Below are 24,608 nucleotides of genomic sequence, written 5' to 3' on the forward strand. Positions count from 1 at the left end.
CTGCTTTGGTCTCCATAGTTTCTCCTTTTTCTCTGCCTTATACTTCTTGGCCAGTTTCTTCCTCAACAACCTGCGCTTCTGAGTCATGGTACTGGGACTGGGATGAGGGGAATTTTTGTGCCTCACCACCTGCCACTCCTTGCTGACCTTTGTCGAGGCAGGAACCACAAACCTAGACTGCTTCCTTGTGAATTTAGGTTGTGGCTCTTTTCTTGTGGTGCTAGCCTTGCTCTCTGGGAACTGTAATCTCTCATGGATGCTAAGCCTCTTCTTTGGCACCCAACGATTGTTCTGAGCTGTCTAGGGCCCACTTAGCTTTTGTTCCGCCATGCTCCTTCTGTTGTTTAGAACCTGTCTAAGATCAAAAGAAGCCATGTTAACCGAAGTTGCTGGCGGGAATGGATCTTCATCAATGATTATGGGCTCTTTCTTTTTTGGGAACTTCAGTATCCCCTTCTCAATATGATCCTAGATCAGGTTGCGAAAAGTCCAGTAAGCTCCGGTGGAATGTGTCCACGCATCATGGTATTTGTAATAAGTCTTCTCCTTTAGCTCATCTCTTCCTGACATTTTATAATTCGGCAGGAAAACAATAAACTTCTCATTGACTAGGTACTCAAAGATCTCTTCAGTTTTCTCCACGTCGAAAGTGTACTGGACGACATTCTTCTTGGGATCTACCTCATTGATTAGACGAAAATGATCTGGGCATAATTTTGCCCCTTTGCTCAAAATTTCTTCCACTGCCACCTCCGGTTTGTTGGTTTCCTGATAGTAAGAGCCCATCGAGGTCTTTTTCTGATAATTATCCTCTCTTAACAAATCTTCATACTCAGACACTTTCTGAGCCAGCTCGTAGAAATCTCCAAATTCCATCCATTGGAACTTCTTTTTGGAGCTCTATATCTAACCCTCTCTAGGCCATTTTGACGAATTCATGCTCTGGCAGGAAGACTCTGCAGTGACTTCTCAGTCGCTTGAACCACGCGATGTAATTGCCAGTTATCTCCCCATTCCTCTCGGACATCCTGGAAAATTCAGCCACACACACCTCTGGTTCCGCATGATTGAACTGAGTATGGAACTGTCTCTCCATGTCCTGCCATGTAAATATCGAATTTCGCTAGAGAGACAAGAACCAAGTGAAGACCAGCCCCGTGAGAGAATTAGGGAACAATCTCAACTTGAAGTAATCGAAGTTAAAAAGGTTAGCTAATTCCCCATATTGGATAGTGAATCTAGCCACATGCTCCAGCATAGATTGACCCTCCTCTGTAGAAAAAAAGAGTAAAGTCAGGAATTCAATATCCTCGGGGATAAGGGTCATCTTTGTCTATAGCCATAGGGTACGATTTGTGGAACTCTGGCCTCCCTACTTGTCGGAGCCCGGGTCCATAGAGTTCTTGAACCATGTCTCTTACTAGTTCCATGTTCATAGCCAGATTTCCTACTTGGTTCAAGTGGGAACTAAATTGAGGGCCATAAGAAGCTCCACATGGGCTGCCTCCTCCTCGCAGTTTGCCCCCTTGCTCCTGAAGCATATCATCCTCCCGGTGATAAAGCTGGGGACCAATTTGCATGCTAGTATGTGCCTGGAAATGCATTAGTGGTGGAGCGGACTGAGTGATTCTAACCCCAACAGGGTTTTTTCATCCACTCAAAAAGCCTTTGTGGATTCTGTCTTCTCTTAATGGTGGTATCTGGTACTTCTCTGGTGGACCTTCCAGTAAGATCATGTCTTCTTTTCTTTTGGCCAGTGAAGAAATCTTGTTCACCTCAATGGTGACTTTCCTGGCTCCAACTGGGGATTCTGGCTGCTTCTGAGAGAACCCTTCTTCCATCATTTTGATCATCAGGTCTAGGGATTTCTACAAGTTGTTCAAAGCACTTGCCACAGTTAGAGATGACTCTGGCTCCGGGATTTGTTCGTTGCGCTCCCTTGCCCTGTTTGGTCTGATATGTCCCACATCCTAAAATTCTGGGAATGTTGCTTCAGTTTCATCAGTCACCTCTACAAGACCTTCTCCTTGCCCTGTAACTCCATACATGTCTGCATCCACCGATGCAGCAGTATTCTCCTTTGCATTCTTTTTGGGTGCCATCTCAGTAGTGTCCCACTGGGCGTGCCAAAAATTGTTTCATGCCTTTTTGGTGTGGATTGGATCGAATTGCGAGCGTCCTAGTAGCTTTATTGAAAAACTACAAAAAGAGCTGATAGTTGAGATCTAACTTCTAATCAAACAAAAGTGTAAAAAGCTTAAAGGACATAAAATGCTTAAAGTTCGTAGTGGAACCTGGAAGACTGGTTATGACTACACTAAGATGTTGCAAGAGAAAGAATTCAAAGAGAGAAACGTGAACTTGAATTGAATTGAGATGTTTATATTGATCAATCTGAAAGACTAGAGCTAGAGCTTACAAGTTGAAAGTAAGATTCAAATGAACAAACTAAGGCTGTAGAATAGCTAGAGTCCGTAATGTGAGAATTGTTTGAATTCCATTAGGATTTGATTTGATTTGATTTCATTGTTGTTGAATTGGTTGAGTTGGATCCCTCTTGCTCTTTGTTTCCTCCCTTAAATACTACTTCGTGGTGCTAATAACTGCTGCTCCCACGTTCTCTCTCCACTACTCACGTTCTCTTCATTGGCTCCCTCTCCATAATGAGCTCTGGTTTCATTTGTGGATTCACACCACGTCTCTGAACCACCCTATCCCACATTCTTGTTCATTCTCGGTTCATGGAGTAAGCTGTCGTCTTGAAGAAACACTGTTTCCTCTGTCGTTTTGGCCAGCTTGTTCTGCTTCTCATGGGCAGTGCTAACTGAGCACCATTCTTTGGCTCTTTCTCTTGCTGGCGCTTTCTCCACGCTAATCCCTCTCAATTAGTCCCATCATAATTGTAGGGGAAACAATAAAATAGATAAAATTTTATAATTATGTTGTGGCTAGACTTGTCTATTTTCTTTCAGATGCCTTACTGGGAAACCAGAGCTGCTACTGTGTGTAGAAAGCTCTTCATGCTAGCCATCTCATTTAGGAGAAGTGTGGTTTCACTAAGTGACGAATGACCAGAGGTGGGCATAGGGATGGCAACGGGTAGGGTATCCGCGGGTAATATCAATCCCAAACCCTTACCCGTTTATTTTTTAATTACCCGTACCCTTCCCATTACCCTAACGGGTATATGTTTTGCATCCCATACCCATCCCATTTAATTCACAGGTACCCACGGGTACCCTTACCCGTTAAGAATCACTAAATAAAATAAAAAATATTACAAATTTAACAAAGTATAAATTTAATAAATCATTCATTTAAAAATTGAACAAATTCAACCTTAACCAATAAAAATAAAATAGCTTAGTGTTATCACTTAATGGTCGAAGAACAAAAGGTTGGTGTTCAAATCTCACATCTTATATCTAAAACACAATAATATTTTTTAATATATAAAAAATTATGACGGGTAACGGGCACCGGGTACCCTAGGGGGTCTTCCCATACCCGTCCCATTACCCTAACGGGTAATGATTTTGATCCCATACCCGTCCCATACCCTTTTACACAGGGTACGGGTAGTCCCATTAGGGTCGGGTAGTGCCGGGTACCCGCGGGTAGGGTACCCGTTGCCATCCCTAGGTGGGCATCAGAGGAGTTAGGGAAGTGGAATGGGCCCTGATCATTTCAGCCACCAATCCATGGGCATCATCCAGAGTCTTCTGAACCTCAGATGGAGAAGCTTATTGAGAGGTAGAAGCACACTGGTTCTGGATGGTAGTGGAAAGAGTAGCACTCTTATCTTTCAGCTTTGAAGTAACCTTGGGAAAAGACAATGTCACGTCCATGTCCTTAATTTTTATCTATTATACCCCGAATCTTAGATTATATTATAGTTGGTTTAAGATTGTTGGATTAATTGGATGTTATGGGTGTAGTTTAGAGGATAATTGCATATTTTTAAGAATAATTAAAAGTTTATGGTAAGTTTTAAAAAAAAATTAGATTTTTGAGGATCAAAAAGGATATTTTTAAATCCTTCTAATACCTATATAAAGCATTAATTCTAAATTTAAACCATTTAGATCAAAACGGTTGTGCTTCTACATTCTTCTTCCTCCTCCATTCTCTCTCATTTCTCATCCATCTTCCACCACCGTCCAAAACAGGGCAGCTCCACTGTTTTAAATAATGGCAATAAAAAACATTAATTACTACTGAATTTATTGGTTTTAAGTTCTTATTATTGGTATTGTAACTTAAAAATTTAAGTTATATATTTTAATGTACCAGAATAAGTTATTAAACACATTTAAATTTAGTAACTGTTGAAAATATTTATTTTTAAGTGATTTCTGATGGGTGCCGAATCACCAAAAATAATCACAACTTTCCCTAAACGAATAACTTGTAATAGAGCAAGTAGAGGTCGAACCCAAAGGAATAATATTGATTTAAAACTTCTAACGACCTAACAAAATAATTAAATGGGGGTTTTAAAATTGTGGAGCTTATTAAATTAAAGGTAGCAAGTAAAAGATATGACAAAAACAAAACAGAAATTAAAGAAGGTTTGTGAATAATATTTGGAAAAGTTCAGTTAAGGGGAATTGCAGGGTAATTCATACGTTAAAGATCATTGACAGATAAAATTACATCCTCATGTATTGTCGGGTCAGTTTGACATGTTCTTCCTTAATAGTGAACTAGTTAAGCACGGCTAATAACTTGTTCCTAATCAATAAACAACCCTATCTCAGCGCCTACGGTTCGATTTACTGACAGCTTAAGAAATAGAAGAACCTGATCTTAGTTAATCGTCTCTCAGCGTCGGCGATTATAGACTAACTTATCTGTTCATTTGACTTTGATAAACCTAGCTTGATTCATGTTAATGTCACGCGGAATAAAAACTCAGGTTTGTCAGACTTGGGTCCGTTCTTCCAAACACGAAACTAGCTTGGTTCAAATAGTCAATAGCTACTTTGTTCGGTTGTCTTAGGTGAAACTCTAATAAACCAAATCAGCCTTATGATTATTCAATTCGACAAACAACCTGCAGTAATCATTCATGGAACAAATAATCAATTGAGAATAATTCTCTAAACACGATGAACAAATAAACGACTTAATAAATGGAGAAAAGTGAAATACAACGATCTCACGATAACGGAGAAAAATCTCTTGAATTATCCCTTAACCAAAATTAAGAAATTAGCTATCAATAGCCATGGAACGTATGTGTTTTTCTGCTAGAAAAAAAATGAAAATGTAAAAGCTCGTCCCCTGGACTTGGAAAATCTGCCGTTCTTAAGTCTATTACGGCTCCTCAAAATTAGGGAACTAAATCCCTTCAATTAGCTTTAGAATCTCTTTTCAAATTTGAACTCATTTGTCTCCTACAAATTCGTGCTCTAGCTGAAAATCTTGTTCTCAAATCGTCCAATCCGGATCAGGAAAGCAATCCTATTTGAAGTAGGGAACTGTCAGCCCGTAACTACCTTAGTCTTGTGCAAGACTAACTCTGACTCAGACCAATATCTGCCCAATCAGCTCCGGATCACGACCCGACATCAGCTCGGCCCAAATTAAGCCCAATTTATCTCCCTTTAGTCATCATTGGCCTGTAGAGATGAAAATACCAAAAACAAACAATAAAACCCGCAAAAATAACAAAACATGACAATTATAAAGCACAAAAGCGGGGTTATTTATTGTCGAATTATGCACTTATCAATTTCCTTGGTTATCAAACGGTGCCTCAATTTTTCATATATAAAGTAAATGAAAATTTTCATATAAAAATGTGATAACTTGTGGAAAAATCCTTGATCGGAGCACTTCCCTGTGAGGCGCCGTTGGGATCGGCCGGGGACACTCCGATGCCAAAGTCAGTAATATTTCTGAGAATAAACTGTAAGCACAAAAGTAGAGAATCAATAAGTGTACCTTTGATCCTAGGAAGCTGGGGTATTTATATAGGTTTCTGTAACCTTCAGCATTAATGGGGAAGCAGGTGAAGAGTTGTGTCATTACTCATCTTTGATTGCTATCAATTCTCCATTAATCCCAGCATTTATCATTGAAACCCTCAGAGTTGAGGTATTCGAACAGTCAAGTCTTTATTCCCCTTTAATGGCTATTAATTGCCATTTAATTGTATTTATTCCCATTCATGGATGGTAATAAAGGCGCCTTTTCGTATTCTTTGATCCGCCAAGGCGTATGTACGCTCTCCTTGAGAGCTATGGCGGGTCTCCACTACTCGCTCTCATCGGGCGTATCTCGTTATGGCGTATCTCGCCATGGTCCACGTGATGTGGCATAATGCTAGAAACTCCTTCTTTTTCTTCGTTATTTATATATTCACCCCTGCATTAATCCTGCAATGATTGTCATTAATTCCATATTAATCATGCATAAATATCTCTTTTAGAAGGAATAATGGTTTGCCATTATTTATATTAATTTTCCTTTGTTCCTTATTCAAGAATAATTTGAGTTGTTATCAAAATGATAGTGTTCATGACTCGACCAATAAAACTATTTGTAAAATGTGTTATAAATATTATTATTTTGATTTGATATTTTCTTTTTTCCTTTTCATATTTCAATATAAATTATCAAAAATTAAAAATGCATGAAACTAAAATTTAATTTTGTAATAATTTATTTTCATCACTATTATAATTTAAATTTATTTTATCTTATTTGTAATCACTTATTCAGGTGTTGATGATCTGGCGTGTTGCTGCTGTGACTTGCATCTGGTTAATCTGGCATTGCAGGAATGAAGCAATCTTTAAGGAAGTTTCTCCTTCTATTCAGCACTCGAAGATCACCCTCTTTCGAATGATTCGAGAGTCCTTGGCCACTTCTAAAGGTTTTGCCTCTTCTCGGAGAGATGCTGCTATCTTATCCCGCCTTCTGGCTTCTCCTAGGCCGCCTCCTGCTCCCAACATTTTTCCGGTCCATTGGCTTAAACCTCCTCCGGGCTGGGTTAAAGTCAATGTGGATGGCTTTGCTTTTGGCACTCCTGGTGAGGCTGGAGCGGGAGGCATTTTTCGCAACTATCGTGGCTTTTCTAAATGTTGTTTTGCTTTTTCTACACCTCCTTCTTTTGCTTATTTGGCTGAATTGAGAGCCGCTATTTTCGCAATTGAACTTGCTTGGGAGAAAAATTGGCATCAGCTTTGGGTTGAGTCAGACTCCATGTACGTAGTTAATCTGCTTCGACATCGTTCCATGGATGTTCCTTGGAGTATTCGACAAGAGTGGTTGCATTGTCTCAACATTTGCTCTAGGATGAACATTCTTTTTACACACATCTTCAGGGAAGGAAATAGAGTTGCTGATGCATTGGCAAAGTTTGGAGTCTCTTCCTCAGTGATCAATTGGTGGCCTTCAGCTCCTGCTTTTTGCCACAGGTTTATCAATGACGACATTTGTAATATTTCTCACTTGCGGTTTTCTTGACCTTTTCTAAACTTTTCTCTTTCCCCTTTCTTCTTGTTTGTTCTCCTTCCTCTTCTCTTGTTCATACACTCACTTTTTCTTTTTTAATATATTTTTGGGTTTGTCAGTTCTTGGGCCTCGGGTGCTCATCCACCCAAGTTCTGTCTCGTCCCAATTTCTATCAAAAAAAAATATTATATTCTAAAATGTTATAGAAATTTAATTTACTCAAGTATCACGCGGGCATACGACTAGTCATGTTAATGTAAATACACAAGATTATTGCTTGAAAATTTTAATATATAGATTTTGTTTTCTCAAATAAAAATTGACCATCAATTGTAAAATTTGGAGCCTTAGAAAATGCGAGTCCTAAAACGTTTGCTTTAATAGCTTTATGGTTAAGCTGATCCTGTTTAGAGGAAGAAAAAAAGACCAAATTGAAAATTTAATAATAGACTCGTGTGATGATGAGTAAAATAAGTAAAAAATGAGATAAATGTCAGTTTTGTTGGAAAGTTAAATTTTGATTTTAGTTCATTTTGCTAGTTAGAGAACATATATTATAATTTTACTTTTTCTCAAAGGAATTTTGTTTCTAGTTTATTTTTATCTTTAGTGTATAAAATAATTCAAATTTGTTTCTATGGTAGAAATTATATCGTAATTTTACTATTTTTTTAAGAAATTATGTTCTAATTCTTACCAACATTCACTTGCATAGAAAAGGACGGATGGAATTAGATATATTTTAATCATAAAAACAAAATTAGTTAAAATTATAACTATGAGAATAAAATTGGATTATTTTATATGATAAGAATAAAATAGATTTTTCTCCAATAACTTTAGGGGCAAAATTAACTCATACAACAACAACAAAGCCTTAGTCCCGAAATGATTCGGGATCGGTTAACATGAACCATCATATAAAACCGTGAAATCAAGTCATGTCAGTGACATAAATTCTCTCCCTCCACACCGTGCTTTCCACTATCATATTTTCCTTAATCCCCAATAAACTCATATCACTCTCGATCACCATCTTCCAAGTTTGCTTAGGTCTTCCCCTACCTATCACCTTCTAACCGGCGCATCAAGCGCTCTTTGTCTTACATTGCCAAACCACCTTAGTCGGTTTTCCCTCATTTTATTCTCAATAGATGTAACCCCTACTTTTGTCCTAATTATTTCATTACTCACTCGACTTTTCTCGTATGCCCACACATCCATCTCAACATACGCATCTCCACCATTGACATCTTATGAATATGACAGTGTTTCACTGCCCAACACTCCGTACCATATAACAATACATGTCTAATTGTCGTGCGATAGAATTTTCCCTTCAATCTATTAGGCATGATGGGGTCACAAAGGAAACCCGTAGCACTCTTCCACTTCGACCAACCAGATTTAATCCTATGAGCAACATCCCCATCTACTTCTCCATCCGTTTGGATAATAGACCCTAAATACCGGAAGCAATCCGAGCCCTAGACAACTCTCCCATCAAGGGTGATTGTCCATGCCTCCCTACTCCTATCACCGCTAAACTTACACTCCAAATATTCTGTCTTACTTCGGCTCAACTTAAAGCCTCTAGATTCCAAAGTTTGTCTCCATAGTTCCAACTTCCTCTCCACGCCTTCTCTCGTCTCATCAACCAACACAATATCATATGCAAACAACATGCACCATGGTATACCATCTTGAAGTGAACTCGTTAGTTCATCCATAGCGATGGCAAAAAGAAATGGGCCAAGTGTGGAACCTTGATACACTCCAATCGTAATAGGGAACTCTTCAGTCTTCCCAACATTGGTACGTACACTCTTGCACGCTCCCTCATACATGTCCTTTATGATGTCAATATATTTTCGTGAAATGTCTTTCCTTGTTAAGGCCCACCAAAGTACTTCCCTCGATACCTTATCATATGCCTTCTCCAAGTCAATGAAAACCATAAGCAAGTCTTTCTCCTTATTTCGATAGTGCTCCACTAATTGTCTCATTAGATGCATGGCTTCCATAGTTGATCTTTCCGGCATAAAGCCAAACTGATTTTCCAAGATCTTCACCGTCCTCCTTAGCCTTTGTTCGATCACTCGCTTTCAAAGTTTCATAGTGTGACTCATTAATTTGACTCATCAACGATGGCAAAATTAACTCATATCCAAGAAAAATAATGAAATTATTACAAATCTAATAGATAACGATTCTACATTAATAAAAAAACTGAGAAAACATTATCCAAACTAATTGATTCTATTTATATAAAATTGAGTTTAATTACCTCAATGAAACATTGTATAAAAAACTTCATTAACCGCTAATGCTTTCAACACGAAAAACTACTTATAATAATTTGCTATTGCTATTGGGAAAAAATCCAACATTTCATAGTCACATTCATTGACTGTTACTCCATTGTAAGAACAACCATATTTCGATTTGTTACGTCTGTACCAACCATACCAAAAATGTTCAACATTGTAATAACAAGACTTTCCTTCGTGAGTAAATCCTTCTTGCCAGAAATTTGGAACATACCAGAAAATTAAGTCACCTCCCATATTCTTAATATATGAAAAATACCCACCTCCTATCAAATAATAAGGTCCCATCTAAGCGAAATGGTCAAGGCTTTCACAAACCTCCAACATAATCAGACCCCCCTCTGACCAACGATCAAACTATGAGCTCAACCACCATCATCTTAAATGAGCTTGCCAGCATCAAGAGTCTGGTTCATACAGTAATAGTTCTGATGTCTTAGCAGAGCATCCACACCTATGTAGAGAGAATATGCTCTATTCAACTGACTATGCTTCAACATATGTCTCTTTTTGAGACTATGAGCAAGAGCATCGCCTCCGGGTCCGACACAACTAAAGTTGGCTCTGCCAAACTAGCTGCTGAATTTGGCAAGATGGCCTCTAAGCTCCAAAACATCATTACTCATGTTGAAGCTCATGACCCTACTAACCAGCTGACTGAAGCCATACATCTTCTAACCATAAACCGTGTTGCTTTCGAAACATTAGACAAGAAGGTCACAATATTCTACTCTCAGCATCAAATGATGAACCAGAACCTTCATGCTATCATCAACCAGCATAAGACTATGGATGTAGCCATTCTGAGCATACGTCAAAAGTACATTCATGCATTGGCTGATACTTCAGTCTGGAACACAAAAGCTCTATAACTTCTGCTAAGTGAAGCTGTTAGGTGTAAGGAATTTTGTCCAAAGGCTGTCACCTTGAGTAAGGAAAACTTTGCCAATCTACATGTTCAAAAGTCTGGATTCTTTGACTATGAGTATATTAGCACCACTGAACCATTTTTCTTCATGGATTAGAGCCAAGAAATGGGAGAATGTCTTTAATATTCCCAGCACCATTTACCCCAAACTTTTACTAGAGTTCTATTAGAACCTCCACGTCAATCCACAGAACAAAGACCAAGTGGTCACTACTGTTCAGAAGACAACGTTCTTTGTAACTACCCAAACATTAGCAGATCTAATAGATGTAGATCTTACTAGAGAAGAACTCTGGAAGGCTGGAGATGAAAAACGTGTCATTGAGTTCCCTACTGACTACTTGACTCCGAGTGATCTCTATAGTGAACTCATCCCTACCTGTCTCCCAACAGCACCTCGCTATGCCCACTACCTCATCATTAACTACATTCTACCCAAAAAGGGCTTTGTTAACTCAGTATCAAAATTTGAGCTCTGCATGCTGTGGCATATTCTCGAAGGGAAAGCTTTGAATCTGCCAGTGCTACTGATTGCTGCCATGAAGAAATGCAACACTTAGTTCATCTATGGATCTCTGATCACCCTCATCCTCATCGATAACAAGGTTCATATCCCAACTAACATGACACCAACATCCGGAACCATTATCAATGAAAAGATCATAAATGCTCTAGAGCACAGCAAACCCTACAAGGATCTCTCTTCTACACCTGAAACCAAGAAGATTCCGAAAAGAAAGGCCTCTGAAGCCCAAGCCTCTGAACCCACAATTGTCAAACCACTAAAGATTAAGCTCAAGAAGCATAAAACTGTTGAGCCTCCCCTCATCTTTTTTGATATTGCTCCAACAACTGTCAAACATATTGCTAAGAAGGCATCAGTAGCTGTTGAACTAACAGCTACTGAAAAAGACTACAACCGTGTGGAAAACTTACGTCTTACTGGTTTTCCTAAAGAAAAAGAAAAGTTCGTTTCTGCTCAGGCACTTCTAAAGGGAAAAGGAAAAGCTCAGGGAGCAAAGAATCCAGAAGCCAAGATTACTGAGAAGGAAGCCTTTGACATTCAGAAGGCTATGAACCTAAGCAAAACCAGCCTCTAGGACAGTTGCCTCGAAAGCGGTTCCAAAAAATCACCGCCTAAACAACCTACATAATCACCACCTCCTGCTTTATCACCTCTCAAGACTCTTGCTACTGTATCAAAGTCAGCAAGGTTCAAAAAGGTCTCCTCTTGAAAGCCTTTGAAAGAAATCATACATGATGTTGAGACTAACTCAAAATTAGCCAACATTCCGAAGGTAAATAAAAATCTTGAACTCTATAAGCAAATTTATTTTGCTATATATCACGTGGAGCCTAACATCTTAGAACCTCATTCTATTGTCCATTCCCAAGAAAAGCAAGCATCTGATCTTGCTCTCGAAGATCAAGCCTCTCATTTGTTTCAAAATGAGGGTCTGCCATCAACTCAACCAGAAGAAGTTTCTGCTCAAGAGGAAGAAAATTTGACAAAGGATGATGATCAGCATCTCATACCTTCCTCTGACACCATCCCTGCTGATAATAAAAAAATCCTCTAAAACCACTGAGCCCCTCGACAATCTTGATGAGCCTATCATCGAAGATGACTCCTCTTCATCTTCCGGTTTCTCTACTCCTCCTCCAACCAAGAAACCTAAGATCGTTGATCTTCGGACTCCCACTCATTCACCTGAAAGATAAACTCTCCCAAAGAGCAAACTCTTCCTAGAGGTACTGCGGCCTCTAAATCCCTAAATACTGCCAAGTCTCATTTGCCTAAAAATCCCATAGCCAAAACAAAGACGGTCACTTTTGATATCCCAACTCAATCAGAAGTTGATGCTTTAATGGCTGGTTTCAAATCTCCTCATCCCTCTAATACAACTCTTGATGGGAATGTGGTTCAGCTACCCAAAACCACTGCTAAACTTGCCGCTGCTAGAACTCAATTTACAAATCAAGTTTAGAATGTCGTTGCCTCTACTTTTGAGAACTTGACTACTCTAGAAGTAGTTGAAACCTTAGCAGCAGCAACTGCTCATCTAAGCAAAATGGCCAAGGCTTTCACCAACCTCCAACATAATCAGACCCCTCTGACCAACGATCAAACTTTGAGCTCAACCACCATCATCTTAAATGAACTTGTCAGCATCAAGAGTCTGGTTCACACAGTAGCAGCTCTAATGTCTCAGCAGAGCATCCACACATATGTAGAGAGAATAGGCTCTATTAAGCTGATTATGCTTCAACATATGTCTCGCTTTAAGACTATGATCAAGAGCACCCCCTCCGGATCCGACACAACTAAAGTTATCTCTGCCCAACTAGCTGCTGAATTTGGCAAGATGGCCTCTGAGCTCCGAAACGTCATTACTTATGTTGAAGCTCAGGATCCTACTGATCAGCTGATTGAAGGCATACGTCTTCTGACCATAAACTGTGTTGCTGTCGAAACATTAGACAAGAAGGTCACGACATTCTAAGCTCAGCATCAAATGATGAACTAGAACCTTCATGCTATTACCAACCAGCATAAGACTACGGGTATAGCCATTCCGAGCATACATCAAAAGTACACTCACACATTGGCTGATACTTCAGTTTGGAACACAAAAGCTCTACAACTTTTGCTGAGTGAAGCTGTTAGGCGTAAGGAATTTTGTCCAGAGGCTGTCACCTTGAGTAAGGAAATCTTTGCTGGCCAGATGAAAAGCTATGAACGCCTCCGAAGATATACGGAGCAAATTATGGCAAGAACTCCCTCTAGACCCCTTGCACTTGAAGTTTCAAAAATGGGTATATATATATATATATATATATATATAAGTAAAGAGTTAGACAAATCTGAGGCCTATATTAGCCGTTTCCTTAAGACAATGTCGTCGCTATTGACGGTCATCTCCCAAGGTTGGAACAATTTTAGACATCATTACGAAATACATATATTTTATTTTTTATTCTGCACAAGGTTTTATTTGTTGCTTCTATAAGGTATTAAAATGATCTTAAAATGGCGGCATCAAGAATGGCCTGTTCTGTATGTCCTCTTGGATGCACGTTTGGGAAATGGGTGCCTTCCCTAGGTACCTTGGATTACCAACTATTATAGGCCGTAGTAAGAAAGCGGTCTTTGAGGCAGAGCTATCATTTTTGCCTTAGACAAGTTTAGATCTTATCTTGTGCTATTGGTAATTTATTACATTTATTTTAAACAAAGCAAAGTTTAAAGATATATATATATATAATATGATGCTTCTGAGTTACAATTCTGAATTAAAATATCAATAGTTCCAATATGCATGTGTCTTTTAATCATAACCTCTGAACTATTCTAAAAACATCTCACATATCCTAACTTAGAACAAAATGACTTAATTGTTTAAAATTAATTAATTGCTTCTGATATCAATTCTGTCTTCTAATACTAATATTTGCATATCTTTGTGCCATTCTTGCAATACTATTGCAAATTGTTTATCATTAAATCTCTAAGCTTTTATATGCCAAACATTTGTCTACTACTCATTCTCTGAAATTTTTGTCACCTTCAAAAGGAGGGAGATCGTTGAAACACAATTTTCAAAAGTTTTTTATTCTGACAAAAAGAATTTAATCAGAACCCCAAAATTAATTAATCAAGAATTCTAAATTTAAATTGATTTGTTTTCACTAATCTTGTTGTTGAATAATTTAAGACAAAGGCATTATTTCTAAACAAAAGGAAATGGGCTTACAAAAATTAAAAGGCCCAAAGACTACCTAGAAGCCGTTGTGAATCGGAAGCCCAGAAGCAAAACGTAAGGACAGCTGGCGTTGACAAAGGACATCACGCGTGTTCCCAAGTTTGACAATAAGTACATGCTATAGAAGCAATGTCCCCTCAACAGTGCCTTTGTCACAACTGCAGCAAAAAGCTGGTAGAAAACCACGGCTCAAGACAGAAGAGCCTCTGGAGTCTGGAACAAAAAATTTTTTGCTAAGGACAACGGATGTCGATGATTTTCTAACTCTACCCTACTACTTCTGATTACTTATGCTCTGACTCTGTTTCTCTACATATATATTGCTTCTGTTTGACTTTGTTTTTTAAACGTCATATATATACACACGCATTATCATCATAAGCTCTGTCCAACTAAAAGGCAACTACAAGCATAATATCTAAAATCAGAACCATACTCAGTAGACGATACTTTGTGCTTATCTGAACTTGCTTCTGATATTAAATATTTGCCTCTGTGCTCTATAAATCAAATCATGCCAAGTGAGTATTTTTAAAAAAGGATTAAAATTAACCAATAGTTCCATTTACCACTCATTTGGAACTAATATCACCTCACAAGGGACCAACATAAGTCAACTCTATGATTTTTGTCTTCCGGTTGATTTGCTTCTGGGATTGGATCAGCTTCTGGATCCTTCTTGCTTCTGGGCCGTAATAAAGCTTTGAGCCTTTGTTATTGCTTAAGCCCATTCTTTGGAATTCTTTCTCTTTTCTTTTTAATCAAAATACTTAACATAATCATGTTCAAATAAATCAATATTTATTTTTATACTTAAACTATTTTAGGGATTTTAATTTCCTATTGAATATTTTTGTCATAATAAAAAATCACTGTGAAAATCATGTTTCAACAATCACCCCCATTTTTTATGGTGACAAAAATTCAGAGGATAAGAACATTTAAATAACTCCCCCTAATAGTTGAACTTGCATTGCTTCTGGGTACTCCTCCATAATAGTTGAACTACTGAAAAAGTTTCACTTAAGATCAAAAAATATTAGAAATAAATTGATTCAATAGTAAATAAAGTTCAGAGTCAGAAGCATAATATATATCGGAAGCAGTAGTACTATGCACATAAGAGATAGCATGGTTATTGAAACACTGTGTAAATTGGTTAAGTGTTGATTTGACATACTTATACACTAAGAAAAAGAAGCAAATAAATGCGTTTAGAGGCAATATTGGAAGAAAAGATATTCATTAAGTTCACATAGCAGCATTAAAGAAATATGAAGCCTAATAGCTTATAAGTACATAAGAAAGAATCCTATTCATATCCATAATAGATCTTGTATCTCAATGAGGTAATTATGGTTTTGTGTTAAGAGACTCTGCTAGTTCTACTCACGCTCAAAATGGTAGTCTGTCTTTTACATCTGATGTGCTTATCGTTGAGGGCATCGGTGTCTGGAAAGCTTTGAGTTGGTTGAAGGATAGTTTTCAAAATGTTATTGTAGAATCAAATTCTCAACTTTTAGTCAATAATATCAACGATCAAGAGAATGTGAATTCTATGTTAGAGCTTATTGTTTCTGATTGTAAATTCATTATAAAGGAATTTCATAACTATTATGTTCGGTTTGTCAAAATATATGCGAATCTAGTAACTCATACTTTAGTTAAGACAATGGATTCTATGTTAGATTACGAAAATTTGAGTACTTTACTCACTCTCTTTCTTGTTTCAATTTTAAGAAGTGGTCAATAAATTTCTTCTTTTCTTTAAAAAGCAAAAAAAAAGTTTCATACATAATTAAATAAGTTAGTAATTACACATCTTACCTTGTAAGTTTACTGTTTGACATTTTGGTGTGGTGCATACATATAAAGTAGGTTTTATACATAATCAAATAAGTTAATAATTGCATATCTTAACTTGTAAATTTTTTTTGTTTGACATCATGTAATTATACTTGAACATTTCACATACCCAAACTTGTCAATTTTGACATATCACAAATCAATTTTGAACATCTGGCGCCCTTATTTACTAATTCGGCAAATTTAAAATTTAACATGACCATTTTTTAATACTTGGCGTCAAATCAAGAAATAAAAGTATAAAAAAACTTAAATTAACCAGTTCATAATACATGTTGCCAAACTGATTGAATGACAGAATCCTAATGAATTGTAACTAACGAAGGGTGGATTTTAGGTGCATGTTCATGAAATGCCTATCGGATTCATATCAGAAAAAGTTGTTGTCCATATAACAAATTACATGGGTGAATTCATAAAGGCATATTCAAAGAACTTTAGAGGGATAGAGAGAACATATATGAGGATTTATATTGTTTTGAAAGTGATGATGCCATTAAAAAGGGTAAAACGGGTGGAGAAGTCTCGCGGATGCAATTCAAATATGAAAAACACCTAACGTTTTGTTTCTTTTGTAGGCCAATTGGGCATATGCTCATAAGTTCTGTGAAGCATTACTTGATATCCCTAATCCGGATAAATCTTAACGCTTGTATAGGACATGGCTTAGAGCTCCAATAAAAAGAAATGCGAACAATCAACCAACGTTACAATGGCTATTGTCATCGCTGTCGTCGGCTGTACTTCTGATCATGGTGGAAATCCGTAACAGATATCAATTCCTATTAAGCCGCAGTCTAAGGGAGTTGTTACAACTAATCAAGACATTGAAAATGAGGGTGAGAAAGGCAAGTCTATCTCTTTAGAGATGGAAACAAAGCAGTAGTCTGGCAGAATTAATTGAGGAGGGCGCTGGTAATAAATGAGACAAAAAGAAGACATAAAGATGAATGGTTGGGTGAGGCGTTGGGTGGGCTTGGAACTGGTAGCAACAGCCCAATCAGTTGTTATGGACAAGTGGATTTCATTAATTCATTTTTTTTAGAATATCGATTGTTGGCAAAGAAAAAAGATCTCTATAATTCTCGTGGTGGACAAAGCGGAAGTGAGAATGTTGGCTTTCAAAGAATGAGGATTCAAAAAAAACGAGATATTGATGGGTTCTGGTACCCGAGCCCGCCAGACGCCATGAGTACTTTAAGTTGAAATTGACGAGAAATAGGTTATCTTCAGACAATACATACACTAGTAGACCTTGTGTCTCAACGAGTTAGTTATGATTTTATATTAAGAGACTCTACTTATTTTATTCACGTTCGAAATGGTAGTCGATCTTTTACGTCTGATGTGCTTATCGTTAAGGGCATTAGTGTTTGGGAGGCTTTGAGCTAGTTGAAAGAACGGTTTCAAAAAGTTATTATGGAATCAGATTTTCAACTTTTAGTGAATACTATCAACCATCGGGAGAATGTAAATTCTATATTAGACCTTATTATATCTAATTGTAAATCCATTATAAAAAAAAATCTGTAACTGAGTTAATAATTGCATATCTTAACTTGTATATTCTTACCGTTTAACATCATATAATTATGCTTGAACATTTCACATACATGAACTTATCAATTTAGATATATCACACACTTAAATTTTTCAATTTCGAACTTCTGACGCCCTTATTTACTAATTTGGAAAATTTGAAATCTGACATGACTATTTTTTAATACTTGGTGCCAAATCAGCAAATAAAAAGTATAAAACACTAAAATTGACAAGTTTAAATGTGCATACAATGACAAATCATTGTAAATTCATGTGTGTATAATTATGTATTAAGCCTAACAAATAGCATAAATTAGTTGTTTGTTAGTCATTAGAGGCAACACGATCCGGGTTAGTATGTCACAATTATGTTATCTATAAAGAAGCTTTTTATCCCCAAAGTCGAAATAGAAACTGGAACGGGAAATGATCTCCAATTTCGTAAAGATCCTCGTAGTGCAAGAACAAAGAGAATTTCTTTTTTCCAAGTCATATACAAAGATAGAGATTCCCCAAAATATTCGAAGACCAGAACGGAAAACCATTCCCTTGCTATGCCTATGAATTTCTTGCAACATTCTTGGACAAACCGTCCTATGTATAAATTCCTTTCAACATTCTTGGAAATATTGATATTATTCTAATAGGGGCAGAGAGGGCCACAGAGGGTACGATAAGATTCCCATAAATAGATTAGATTTCGCGCCAATGACATAATCTTGAACCGAAATGCCATCGCGGATTCTAATAATCTTAAAAGTCTAAAGAAGAGAAGATAAAACAGCTAGTAGTCTACAATGCATAAGGTGTAACATATTAGAAATCAAACCTGTAAATAAAACCAGCTAGAAAGCAATTCCTGAAACATCTTATAGAATTACTCCAATCCAATCATCTGATGCTTTTCAACTCGATGTATCAGAATCGAGTTGAAAACGTTAGCAAGAATTCCGATACAATGGTTTGGTCTATAGGGATGGATGCCTGAACCTGCAAAACACATACTAATTCTTGTGAGTGTTTTGTAATAACAAATAAAGTTGGGGAATAGAAGGAATTCACTGAATAAGCAATACAGAACCGGGGGAAATTGATCGATCATTAGCTTGAATGCAACTTGCAAGTAGTCACAGAATCCCTGACTGTAATGCTAAAACCACATTAAACAGAACAAAAAAAAAGAAGCAAGAAATAAATTACACAATGCATGCCATTACAGTATCCCCAAGCATCAAACATAGCTTTAAACAGTCATAACACAGCTTTATGCAATCGTCTGAAAGAGTGAAATGGACGGGTAAATCTGACATTAAAGGATTTATTGCTATACAACACTCAACCGAACATATTCTATGCAAGAAAATAATATAATTGCCTAGCTTGAATTCAATTCAATTCATTTACCAAATGATTTTCTATGTTGGAAAAGCATTTCTAATATACAAGAATTCAACTACTAACTGGGCTAATATGTCCACTAGAAGCTACTCACAACTGAATTCTCACAAAATCACGCCATATTTGACATTATGTGACAAAATTTTCAATTCTCAACCGGGTTATCATGTTATATGATCTATATATAAGACATGATTATATATCATATAAATGTAACAAACCTGATAATTATATCAAACAGATTGCCTCTGTAAAGTATGTGATCATGAATACAATTGACAGCTCTATGAGAGAATTCATATCTTTTAGTGTCTTTTTTTTTCCAAACATAATAACTGAGTATATAGAATTCCACTCAAAATGGGGTTTTCAAACACTGTCAAAAAATTTAGAAATGCCTGATTTCAAAAGATTTAGATCTGAGGGGTTAAGATCATTGTCGTTTTGGGAACGTATTTGCAACTTAATTTAAAAACTTGGTCAATAATAATCAGAAAACACATTATACACACAGTCAAGCAACATGTATGCAGATGATAAATGCAAATGAGCACAATTCAAATTCCATACTACAACTTGTGGATCAGCACACCACCTGCACAGTGGAAATTGCGCTGTAAGCTACATTTATTGAATTGGCGTATAAAATCACGAAACAGAAAAGAGATGGAATGCTAACCGAATGACCAAAATGGGTCAATATGCATATTTTCCTTTCTGTGGTTACTGCTGATAGTCATTGTTGCCATTGCCAGTGTTCACGTTCTTTGCGTTTTCTTGCTGCTGTTCTCTTTCCTTGTTCCATTCGGCAATTCTAGCACGTCTCTCCTCGCTGCCATCTCTAACCGACCGCTTTCCCCCAGGGCTTCTGCTTCTTCCTCTCCTGTGCTCAGGGCTTATAGTCCTACGCCTACTGCTCCGACTTTCATAATAATGCTCCCGGTCGTCATATTTTCTACTAGAACCACGGCTACCATAGTAGTATTCTTCATGGCTGCGATGCCTGTGGGGGCTTCTACTTCGGCTACGGCTGCGGCTACGTCTTCGCCCATACCTCCCAAATAATTGATGCCTCAACTCCCTAGGAAACATTAAGACAGAACAAAGTTCACATATAAGCATCACATAAAAAAAGAGTTGCAGAAAATATGAATACAGTACCTGCCGATCCTTTTGAGATGCATGAAATTGCAATAGCCACCACGATTGCACGAATGCTCCTCATATTGCCTGCATGTGGCTTCACGGAAGTCTGTCACCGGGGAGAAATCGACAATGATGGGACGTCCTGAAATCATCAATATCCAACCCAAATATATTCAAATTCACAACACAAACTTAAACTTAACACATTAAAACAAAGATATGCTGACCAGCATAGAATCTCCCAGTTAAATTTCGAAGAGTGTTTTCAGCATGCTCCTCCTTTCTAAACTGGACATAGACATTCCCAACCTGCATATGGACAATAGGTCAGCTTTAAGAATCAGAAAAACAGAAAGGAAATTGGCCAAAAGAAAGAACTACTCAAATTTAGATAATTTACCATATGATCAGCAAGGTTATCACACACATTCAAGCTCTCAATTTCACCATATTTGTTTAATTCCTCAAATAGATCCTCGTAAAAATCCTGCAATTTCAAATGTACAGAAAATGAAGTCCAGAATCTATACAAGGTAAAGGCTATCACAATTCACAAACAATAGCCTCTACAACAGCAATCAGAAATACTAATCAAACACTAAGAACATGTGCAAACAAACAGTATAAAATGGCAATCCAAATTACTATATGAACAGCTTCAACAAATTACTCAATGAAGCCTCTTCTATTATACTTCAGAAGCAAAGAGAAGAGAAGCCCAAATTACTATATGAACAGCTTCAACAAATAAAATAATAGCTCAACTTGCCAATCCAATAACAAATAAAATCCGGTGATTAGCATAATCCAATAACGTTTGAAATCCTAAATTGAGAATTAAAAGAGCAACATAGATTTTAAGAAAATGAATGCCAAACCTCGAAATGTTCCTGTATCATGCGGGGATCAATAGGATTGCCTTGTGCATCGACACCAGGGGTGATCATATCAGGTCGCTGGTACATATTCGAAAGCAGAAGCGTAGGGCTAACGCTTGGTTTTGTATGGAGCCTCGAGCAGCGGTCACCGTGCCTGCAGGCTCCAATCTTGAAGTAGAAAGGGCAATTCACCCTGTCTTTCTCTGTCCCAAATATAGAAGCTAAGTGCTCCGCCATTGATTGATTCAGAAGCTAAGGTTTCGCTGGGGAAAAAACGCCGGTGAGTTTTCATAGTACGGTAGAATTGGCTTTGGTTCAGCGTTAAAGCCACAGCTCCGATTTCTAGATGTTTCTGCGATATAAATTCCGTATATATATAGCCATATTGATTAATATTCCATTCGAGCTGGTTTGCCCGAGAGGTTAAGGGGGAAGACTTAAGATCTTCTGTGTATAAGCACGCGTGGGTTCGAACCCCACAGCCAGCAAACTTTTGCTGCATTTCGAAAATGAGTCTTTTTTTTTTCTATAAGGATCCACGCTCACAAAAAGCTCACAAAATAGGATCCACGCTCATCGAACCAAAATGTTTAGTTTGATTCGAGTTTTGGACGGTTGACCCGACTTGATGTTCATTGACATGCTTCAGGTTGAGCCCGTTGGGTACACTCCAATGTTTAAGTTAGTAATAAATAAGAGTGAGAAAGTGGAAGTTACAATCAATAAGGAGAGAGAAAGAGAGATATGATTTACCTACTTATAGGTTTCGGTTATGTAAAAGTATAATTTTTTCCCTGGTTATGGTGGTGGGCGGTTTCATTTTTGGACTTTCTTACTGAAATGGGGCATCAGAAGTGTATGGACCTTTGAAACGTTGTAGGTCTCTTATTGGCCTTAGTCTGAAATAGAAGGTTTGTCGTCATTAATACATTACCTTATGAATCATTAACTATCAATTCTACCATACACGCAACACCATTTTCCTTCCAGGATACATCCCAATTGATTTTAATGACACCATACGGATGAAGTTACCATTGATTTTAATAACGACATATAGATGAGGTGACCATTGATTCGAAGGGTGTGGGTTCGAACCCCACAGCCAGCAAACTTTTGCTGCATTTCGAAAATGAGTCTTTTTTTTTCTATAAGGATCCACGCTCACAAAAAGCTCACAAAATAGGATCCACGCTCATCGAACCAAAATGTTTAGTTTGATTCGAGTTTTGGACGGTTGACCCGACTTGATGTTCATTGACATGCTTCAGGTTGAGCCCGTTGGGTACACTCCAATGTTTAAGTTAGTAATAAATAAGAGTGAGAAAGTGGAAGTTACAATCAATAAGGAGAGAGAAAGAGAGATATGATTTACCTACTTATAGGTTTCGGTTATGTAAAAGTATAATTTTTTCCCTGGTTATGGTGGTGGGCGGTTTCATTTTTGGACTTTCTTACTGAAATGGGGCATCAGAAGTGTATGGACCTTTGAAACGTTGTAGGTCTCTTATTGGCCTTAGTCTGAAATAGAAGGTTTGTCGTCATTAATACATTACCTTATGAATCATTAACTATCAATTCTACCATACACGCAACACCATTTTCCTTCCAGGATACATCCCAATTGATTTTAATGACACCATACGGATGAAGTTACCATTGATTTTAATAACGACATATAGATGAGGTGACCATTGATTCGAAGGGTGTGGGTTCGAACCCCACAGCCAGCAAACTTTTGCTGCATTTCGAAAATGAGTCTTTTTTTTTCTATAAGGATCCACGCTCACAAAAAGCTCACAAAATAGGATCCACGCTCATCGAACCAAAATGTTTAGTTTGATTCGAGTTTTGGACGGTTGACCCGACTTGATGTTCATTGACATGCTTCAGGTTGAGCCCGTTGGGTACACTCCAATGTTTAAGTTAGTAATAAATAAGAGTGAGAAAGTGGAAGTTACAATCAATAAGGAGAGAGAAAGAGAGATATGATTTACCTACTTATAGGTTTCGGTTATGTAAAAGTATAATTTTTTCCCTGGTTATGGTGGTGGGCGGTTTCATTTTTGGACTTTCTTACTGAAATGGGGCATCAGAAGTGTATGGACCTTTGAAACGTTGTAGGTCTCTTATTGGCCTTAGTCTGAAATAGAAGGTTTGTCGTCATTAATACATTACCTTATGAATCATTAACTATCAATTCTACCATACACGCAACACCATTTTCCTTCCAGGATACATCCCAATTGATTTTAATGACACCATACGGATGAAGTTACCATTGATTTTAATAACGACATATAGATGAGGTGACCATTGATTCGAAGGGACAATAGTTGAAATGGGATAAAAAAAAAGGTAAAGTAAAAAATAAAATATTTTATTTGACCAATTGGTAAACACACTCCTGTTGTTTAAAAACTTGCAAACAAAGGTACATGATTTGTGTAGTTTGCAGTTAAAAGATATGTGAGTCAATTTTTAGTAAAAAAAATATTTGTATTTTAGTTAATTTACAAAGTTGTACCTATATATGAGGTAATTTACAAAGTCAACATTTTTATTGCTCCAAGTCACTCCTTTTTAGGAAAATATACATGACAATAATTTTTAACTTGCGAAATGTATAAACCACGTTGCATATTTGCAAGTTTTTAAACCATATACTGTATTTGCAAATTGTCCAAACCATGTGTTTTTCTTTTTCTACTTTACCTTTAAAAAAACAAATGTTAATTAATCAAGAAATTTCATACTAATATTGAGATAAAAAAAATAAAAATGAAATAGGGCATATGTAAATGTACATGATTAAAACTAATAGTTTAGTTAATTTACAAAATTTAGTTAGGAAAATTATAAAACTGAGTCAAATGGGAGGCCCATTTACATATTTAACTCATTTACTCATCCTACTATATATCTAGACTGATTTTGTGTGACTTTTCTATAATACCCTCAATATTTATGCGCGTCTGTCTCTCTACCGTCTGATTTCGCATATTCGACCATATGCGAAGCCTGCGAAGCTAATGTTTGGATTTACTTAATGAATTTAGTTCGCATATGCGAAGCCTGCGAAGCTGAAGTTTGTTTTGCTTTATGAATTTAGTTCGCATATGTGAAGGCTGGATATGTTTTGAACCTAAAACAAAAAATGGCAAACAACAACGAATTCTAATATTAAAATCATAACATTATCAAACTTTACAACAAGATTGCCACAATAACAACATTCAAATCATAACATTATCAAAATTTACAACAAGATTGCCACAATAAACTCCTAACA

The 24,608-nt window shown here is 37.1% G+C and overlaps 1 protein-coding gene and 1 non-coding gene across 5 annotated transcripts; one reads left to right on the plus strand and one right to left on the minus strand.

Moving 5' to 3' along the window:
- Positions 1–14,705: 14,705 nt before the first annotated feature.
- LOC136222099 (splicing factor U2af small subunit B-like) lies at positions 14,706–21,631 on the minus strand. 4 transcript variants are annotated; one of them, XR_010685502.1, is made up of 6 exons: positions 21,317–21,631; positions 20,839–20,925; positions 20,666–20,747; positions 20,454–20,580; positions 18,724–20,373; positions 14,706–15,494 (listed from the first exon to the last, which is right to left on the minus strand). XR_010685502.1 is itself a non-coding variant. In XM_066009579.1 (6 exons), exons 1-5 carry the CDS (start codon positions 21,551–21,553, stop codon positions 20,016–20,018), a joined length of 891 nt encoding a protein of 296 aa, XP_065865651.1. In that variant the 5' UTR covers positions 21,554–21,631; the 3' UTR covers positions 18,305–19,887; positions 19,972–20,015. The 4 variants fall into 4 exon arrangements, 2 of the variants coding, with proteins under 2 accessions (XP_065865651.1, XP_065865650.1); XR_010685501.1 differs by lacking the exon at positions 14,706–15,494 and having other exon boundaries at positions 18,305–18,884; positions 18,976–20,373; XM_066009579.1 differs by lacking the exon at positions 14,706–15,494 and having other exon boundaries at positions 18,305–19,887; positions 19,972–20,373.
- Positions 21,632–21,721: 90 nt separating this feature from the next.
- Positions 21,722–21,804, plus strand: TRNAL-UAA (transfer RNA leucine (anticodon UAA)). The gene has a single exon. It is a non-coding gene; the product is annotated as a tRNA-Leu (tRNA).
- Positions 21,805–24,608: the final 2,804 nt, after the last annotated feature.

This window comes from Euphorbia lathyris, chromosome 3 (assembly GCF_963576675.1).
Source record: "Euphorbia lathyris chromosome 3, ddEupLath1.1, whole genome shotgun sequence".
Lineage (NCBI taxonomy): Eukaryota > Viridiplantae > Streptophyta > Magnoliopsida > Malpighiales > Euphorbiaceae > Euphorbia > Euphorbia lathyris.